The sequence below is a fragment of the Mesoplodon densirostris genome, chromosome 9, assembly GCF_025265405.1.
Source record: "Mesoplodon densirostris isolate mMesDen1 chromosome 9, mMesDen1 primary haplotype, whole genome shotgun sequence".
Classification (NCBI taxonomy): Eukaryota; Metazoa; Chordata; class Mammalia; order Artiodactyla; family Ziphiidae; genus Mesoplodon; species Mesoplodon densirostris.
Window position 1 is genome coordinate 36,776,540 of NC_082669.1, and position 8,002 is coordinate 36,784,541.

General features: G+C 37.9%; 1 protein-coding gene across 3 annotated transcripts in view; it reads left to right on the top strand.

The window, feature by feature from the left end:
• The window catches only part of DMTF1 (cyclin D binding myb like transcription factor 1), a 46,846-nt gene that overhangs the window by 37,527 nt on the left and 1,317 nt on the right, over nucleotides 1–8,002 (top strand). For all 3 annotated transcript variants that reach the window (XM_060107616.1, XM_060107615.1, XM_060107617.1), the window contains 5 exons: nucleotides 302–511; nucleotides 3,266–3,351; nucleotides 6,083–6,238; nucleotides 6,787–7,164; nucleotides 7,743–7,890. In XM_060107616.1, coding sequence (XP_059963599.1) covers nucleotides 302–511; nucleotides 3,266–3,351; nucleotides 6,083–6,238; nucleotides 6,787–7,164; nucleotides 7,743–7,890 — 978 coding nt within the window. The remainder of the gene's footprint in view (nucleotides 1–301; nucleotides 512–3,265; nucleotides 3,352–6,082; nucleotides 6,239–6,786; nucleotides 7,165–7,742; nucleotides 7,891–8,002) is intronic.

The window sequence follows — 8,002 nt, forward strand, 5'->3', positions numbered from 1 at the left end:
GTCCTAGGACATAGAAAATGTCTTATTTCCACGTTCCTTACAATGGCTATTAATTCATCTTTGATGGCAAAAACTATATCACGTTATGAATTTTTTTAATCTCTTTTGACGGATGTTTCCAAAAATTTCCAGAGAGGTTGTAGTTTTTAAATATTTTTATTGTTATTTTGGTAAGGTCACATATCCAGTATACAATTATTTATTCCAAATACTTTCCCTCCTTACCCCCCACCTCCCTTGCTGCTTAGATGGTGGTCTGTCGGAGAATCAATGTTCTTTTTGTCTACCCATCTCCCTTCAGTCTTGATAAAAGGTCTTAAACAGTTACATGAGAATCAAAAAAACAACCCAACGCTTTTGGAGAATAAATCAGGATCTGGAGTTCCAAACAGTAATTCCAGTTCCAGCGTACAGCATGTTCAGATCAGAGTTGCCCACTTGGAAGACAATACAGCCATCTCTCCAAGCCCCATGACAGCCCTGCAGATTCCAGTCCAGATCACCCATGTCTGTAAGTAACCTCCAGATTCCATGCTATTTGAACTATATGATTTCGTTAATGGCTCTGACACCTTTCAGTCTTCTAGAATGTTGACAGAAATTTACCCAAGTTGAGAAATTAAAGGAGATCTAAGGCATTTTTTGTTTATTAGCTTGATTAATATTTGCACAAAGGATGAATGTGTGACAGGAAAGACTGATAACCCACTATAAACCATTTTAAATCATCTTACTTTCTAGGTGTTATAAAGAATTAATGGTTAATAGGAAACTACCTAAAATACAGTCAACTAAGCAAAGAAAGAGAGTCCCTAGGATGGCACATCATTTGTAGTAATTCACCAGAAGACACACAAATGAAGAATGGATTTGAAGTCAAATGTAGAAGACATGGGTTTTGGTGAGGTTGAAAAACATTTTCTTCAGAGAGTAAAGAACCAGTGTCCTACGGGAACTGTTTTGTTTACCCCTCTCTTTTCCCTAGCCTGTGACTTTTTTTGTGTGCTTAATGAGATGAGAGCCCAGTGATTGTTATAGGGAGAGGAAATTTATTTCCTAAGATCTAAGCTAAGTTGATCTTTCTACCTTTCCATTACAGAGGGACAGAAAAGGAATGAGGATAAAATTCTCAGAACCATATTATTTTTCACTTTTACCTCACTTTTTTTTCCCTACATAATGTTATTTGCCTATGGAAAGGCCATTGCCAAGAGTTTATCAATCACTTGGTGTTATTCTCAATCGGGATTATTGGCCTTTTAAGTGGGACAGTTCTTTCTTGGCAGGGATGTCCTCCTGCACACTGCGGGATGTTCAGGGTCCCCTGGCCTCACCCACAAAATGCCAGCCGTGCTTTCCAGTCAGTATGACAAGTAAAAACACCCTACAGATTTTCATATATACTCTATGATCCCATTTGAGAATCACTGGGCCACTTATTGGTATTATTAACACTGTATTTCTGGGAATTCCATGGCGGTCCAGTGGTGAGGACTCCGTGCTCTCACTGCCCAGGGCATGGGTTCAGTCCCTGGTCAGGGAACTAAAATCCCACAAACTGCACAGCACAGCAAAAAACAAACAAAAAACAAACGGACAAAAAAACAAAACAAAAAAACCCTATATTTCTGATGTTTAAATTAATTATGCTTGTCTTATTCTTAAAGTTCTAATTTAAATTAGGTTATTTGCTTTAGCTTTCTACCAGTGCAGTAAAGCATGAAGAATTTATTTTCTTTAGCCCTGCTTGTTTTGTTTTGTAGTCTTAAGGATTGCAAAGCAACTGAAATTACTAGTCCACCATAAATGTGAGAGCTACTGTTGGCTAAAAATTTTTTGTGCATGGAGAATGTTACAGATTTCCTTGGCTGTTGGGTTGACAATACTTATTGGGAAAATAGCAAACGTTTTATAAATGGTACCTTAATATCGTTCACAGCATGGCTTTTTTTTTTTAAGTACTAGAATAATTTTATTTCTTACAGCAAGAAATGTGAGTGTAGTAAGAGTTTTACAACACACCCATTATTCTTGTCATTTGGGCTAAAATCTCACGATTGTTTCTTCCTTTAGGTTAGAGGTCAGGGATTAGCAAACTTTAGGGCCAGAACGTAAATATGAATATATTAGGCTTTGCAGGCCACATAGATCTCTATGGAATTTTCTGTTTTGTTTTTAAACAATCCTTTAAAAATGTAAAAACCATTCTAAGCCTTGAGCCACATCTCCAGCCATAATTTGCTTACCTTTCATTTAGGTTATTTATCTGAAATCACTTCAAATTATTCTAGGTATGATCTCAAGAATCCATCAAATAGTAAGAGAACTAACATGAATTCAGTGCATTTCTTTTAAACTGAGAAGCATTATAGTTAGAATATAATAAATTAACAAACATTATACATTAAAAGTCAATTTCAAATCATTTTTCACATAGATTTACCTACAGGTGGGACTGAAAGCACCAAAAGACATTACATTTCTTCTCATTAGCCCTAGTTCTGTATAACCTTGAGCAGACACTGATCAAGTCTGAGCCTCAGCTGACATATCTGTAAAGAGTTTATACTGTCTGATCTCTGAAGTGCTACGTAGCCTCCCTAGTATGGTCATCTGAAACTATATATATTTCATGTTTCTGATCCTCACAACAACTATATGAGGTAGACAGGGCAGATAAAGTCTCTGAACATTAGTTTGAGTTAAAGTAAGTTATTTGCCCGGGTTTACATTGCCAGAAGTGATGTCACTACAACTAAAGCCTAGTGTTACAGGACACCTATATATTCCAGACATCTATACTTCTTACCAGAAGGTCCAGGAAAACTTACTTTTTTATCAAGTTCCTGTCTCTTGGCAGGTTAGCCTTAGTGTATTCCTCTTACTTCCTAACATTAGGAATATTTTATGATCTATAGCAGGGGTTAGCAAATACTGTCTCTGTCATAGCTGCTCAACTGCCCTCGTAATGCAAAAGCCACCGCAGAAAATACATAAACGAACAGGAATGACTGTGTTCCTGTAACACTTGATTTATAAACACTGATAGTGGGCTGGATTTGGCTGTGGGTCATGGTTGGCTGACCCTTATATCTGTGCCATCCCAGACAAGTCCCTTAGATTTCTTATCTCATATAAGAAATTTAAATGACTTCGGGTTTCCAGGCAAATTATTCAATATGAGATTGCCCTCATAATTAATTGGGTACACTAAGAAAATTTAAATTTACTAAGTGATTATTTATTGTCCTTGTTCTTACCACAGCTTCAGCAGACTCCCCGGCTGCTACTGTTGACTCGGAAACAATAACACTAAACAATGGAACACTACAGACATTTGAGATTCTTCCAGTGAGTAACTACTTTAAAAAGCAGATACTGGGGCCTCCCTGGTGGCGCAAGTGGTTGAGAGTCCGCCTGCCGATGCAGGGGATACGGGTTCGTGCCCCAGTCTGGGAGGATCCCATATGCCGCGGAGCGGCTGGGCCCGTGAGCCATGGCCGCTGGGCCTGCGCGTCCGGAGCCTGCGCGTCCGGAGCCTGTGCTCCGCAACGGGGGAGGCCACAACAGTGAGAGGCCCGCATACCGCAAAAAAAAAAAAAAAAAAAAAAGCAGATACTGGCCATTTTATGCATAAGAAAGATCAGTTGGTATCAGTTTTAGAAATGTTATATAAGCAAATGAAATGTAAAAATTAACCTGATTGTCATTAAGTGTAACTATATCCATGGCTTTGAAAGCCAAGATGGTTAGAAGACAACATAAATCAGACTTCCACTTTTATAATTCATCTTTTTTTTTGCATCTATATATAAGCCAATAATATGTTCTTTTTATAGATGAAAATGATAACAAGTAGGGTACATGCTATGTATTTTTATTGAGTCATAAACAAATATATACTCAAAAAGTTCATATTGGTTATTTGAGGAAAAGTTTATGGAATGGATTATTTAACAACAGTCAGTAAACAGTGTACTAGCCCATTGGGGGATACAGGATTTAAAAGTCCTAGTCATAAATGATATAGCCACTTAGGCAAAGAATCTTGCAATCCCTAAAAAGGTTAAACATATAGTAATCATATGACCTACCAGTTCTAATCCCAGGTATACCTAAGAGAAGTGAAAATATATGTCCACATAAAAACTTGTACATGAATGTTCATAATAACTAAAAAGCAGAAACAACTCATATGTCCATCCGCTGATAAATAGGTAAATAAAATGTGCTGCAGCCATACAAATGATTATTTGGCAGTAAAAAAATGTGCTACCACGAGGATGAACCTTGAAAACATTATGCTAAGTGAAAGAAATTAGACACAAAATATATAGTGTACGACTCCTATTTATCTGAAACGTCAAAAATAGGCAAATCTGTAGAGACAGAAAATAGATTAGGGGTTAACTATGCTAAGAGGTTTTGGGAGAGATGGGGCATGACTGCTAATTTAAATGTAATTCCTTGGAGGGGTGGTGATGAAAATTGAAAAGAAAAATGCCCCAGTTCTTTCCCTTCTTTCTAAAATAGGTAAACCCAGAATTATTAGCTCATTTGTCATGAAGAAAATATAAAGTATATTTTATTTAAATTATGTCAAGATTTATTTGCTGTGAAGAACATAAGGGGTATTAGTGCAACAGTTTATTTATCCTATCCACAGCCAAATCTCAGGAATGGCCCACCTAGCAAAAGGTTCTCTTTTGGAACTCCTACTAGGCCACTTGCTTAACTTAAGCCTCAGTTTCCTAATCCATTGGTCTCCAAAATAGGGATGTGTAAGAAGACCATTTGCCATAGGTAGAAAACAACTCGGCTTTACATGTTCTGCCACCTCACCCTCCCTTTCCCCCTGGCCTAATACACAATATATACACATATATTTAGGGTATGGTATGTGTTCAGGTTTTAACTTACAGGGTCACAATCAAATATTTAGAGACTTATTTATAAATAAAGCATGATAATGTGCCTCAGCTTCAAAAAATTATAAGCATTAAATGTATTTAAGCATATTAAATAAAATACATGTATATGACATACATGTACATGTAAAGTATTTATTATACTGCCTGATCATATGTGATTAATAAATACAACCTTTAGGAAAACAGCTAGCTTTCACTTTTATAGAGAGGGAGGGGAAAAAGTGAGTTGAGTCCCCAGTGTGTGCCAGGCACCATCACAATCATTTCTAATCCTCAACAGACCTTTCTATGAGTAGTTACTATATCTGCTTTAGCATTACAGAAACCTAGATTCAGTGAGTCAGTAGCCACAAGAGCTGTTGTGGCCTAAGTCCACAAGACCACATCAGACTAAAGAACCCAGGCTATATGACTTTAACTTCCAGCTCTATTCTAAGTGCAAAAACTTTTCCTTCAGAGTGTTAGGATAAACCAAACTCAGATTATCACGTAGAAGCTTATGGTTGTGAAACGTGTGTTGTTGTTCAATAGTTTTGTTACACTTTCATAAAAGATCCCAAAAGATAAACGTACTGTCAGTGAAACAGCTTTTCAATTAGAAGTTTTTTCTTTCAACGAGCACTAATTGCTATTTCTATACATTTTCTCTGAACATAAAAAAATTTCCTAAAATTATACTATGAAAAAAATCGATTCAAGTAAGTAAACACTGCCATAGTGCCTTTTGGAAAATGTGAAGCTTTTTTAACTGGTTTAACTGGAGACTGCTAGTTTTTATGTGCTACAGAGAAGGAATAAAGAGGGGAGACGAGGCATGCTGGATTACTGTGCTAGAAACAGTGGCTTATGAGACCATGTCTTGGACCTGAAACAGATAGCTGAGACCAGACCATAGACATACAGGGAGTGAAGAGTAGGATCAAGTCTTTCCTGTTAAACCTGCAGGCCGAGAAATGACTTACAACAGATAAGTGGTCCAGAATATTGTACCCTTCATTTTATTATTTGCCCCTTCATGATTGGTAAGTACATTTGTGGCTAGTAAATGAAAGTCCCCGTTTTGGATGTAAAGCTAGACTTAATGGGTACTAAGTGTACTTACTCAGTGGTTTGATGCACCTGTGTTGATCTTATTCTTCTTCTTCCTTCAGTCTTTCCATTTGCAGCCCACTGGCACTCCAGGCACCTACCTACTTCAAACAGGCTCAAGCCAAGGTCTTCCCCTAACTCTGACTGCTAGTCCCACAGTAACCCTGGCGGCGGCCGCTCCCGCCTCTCCCGAACAGATCATCGTCCATGCTTTATCTGTATGTCACCTTACATAAATTCCTTGATTTTTCTAGCTTCTGTAGAAAAGACTCGCTAACTGATAAGTACCACCAGAGATGGACTCATGTGCCTTCAATTACAGTATCTTGGGTGAGGGGGAAATAAATGTTGAGCTCCGTTCAAAACAGTTTAGTATCGATACCTGTTAGGGACTAGGATTAGCTGATACAAACTATAAGAGCCAATACTAATGTAGTCCGTTTATTTAAACAATTCTTCCTACCACTGTTGTCCCAGGAGCAATGTTTTACACCTTCCCTGGGGTACATCCCTCGTTCCCTGGGTCTCCTTACATGACATGGACTTCCGTTAGGGGAAAAGGGATATTACGAGAGCAGAGGCCCCAGTGTGTAAAGAATAGGGGTTCTAGAAAAACAGTGATAAGAACACTGAAGTTCCAGAGGTGAGAGAGAGGCATGGAGGGGACAATAGGGTGCCACTTATAAATACTATTTGTTGTCTATAACTTTAGTCTGGTGGGTACTTTTTCATTTTGCCACTGATAGTTTTCTTCAACATTTTATAGCCAGAACATCTGTTGAACACAAGTGACAACGTCACAGTGCAGTGTCACACACCAAGAGTCATCATTCAGACAGTTGCCACAGAAGACATCACCTCTTCTATATCGCAAGCAGAACTGACAGTGGATAGTGATATTCACTCATCTGATTTTCCTGAGCCTCCAGATGCCCTAGAAGCAGACACTTTCCCAGATGAAATTCATCAGCCTAAGATCACTGTAGAGCCATCATTTAATGATGCTCATATATCCAGATTCAGTGACCAAAATAGCACAGAACTGATGAACAGTGTTATGGTCAGAACAGAAGAAGAAATTTCTGACACCCACCTTAAACAAGAGGACGCACCCTCCCCTTTAGCCCGGGCTTATGTTACTGAGGTAAGTTGCACTTAAGGAAATAGCCTTAAGCCTCAAACCTGCAGTTTGGGAAAAGCCTAGAAATCATTTATGGAAAGATGTCCTCAGTACCTCCTATTTTCTTTAGACACACAAAATAAAGCACAAACCCCTACCTGACCTGAAGTATCATTCAACCAGCAGTGTTGCTCTTACCACAGTTCCTCACTAAAACCTTTTCTTCTCCACCTGCTATAGACTGAGAAATGTTTGTTGGAACCCATGGAAGCATTTTCCTGAGGATGGCTTGTAACAGGTCTTTGTGGTTCAGTTTAGGAACCTCATCCCACAGTGTTACAGCATTGTTTCTTCTATATTCAGGATCTATAACTGAATTGGTTCTTTAAAATTATTTTTTGCTAGTATGTAATACATTGGAGCATGAGGTTATTACTTTTGTCCATTTTAAGACCTTAACTTTGATTTCTTTTAATTTTAACTTTAAAGTGGGATAATATTTGAAAGTTAAGTCCCTTCAAGCCTAAATGTGTTTGGGGACTTAAGGAAAACTAATAAGGAATATGAGACAGAATCTCATTTTTTTAATTATTATTACTTAGGATTTAGGGTCTCCTACCATAGAAGAACAAGTTGATCAAACAACAATTGATGATGAAACGATACTTATCGTTCCTTCACCACATGGCTTTATCCAGACATCTGATGTTATAGATACTGAGTCTGTCTTGCCTTTGACAACACTAACAGGTACTGTAACTCCTTCGAGTGCCTGGTAAATCTTAAGGTGGAAATCTTCTTGTTAAATTTTCACTTTGGTAGAAGAACACTTGCTCTAAATTCTTGACATGGATTAGAGGAT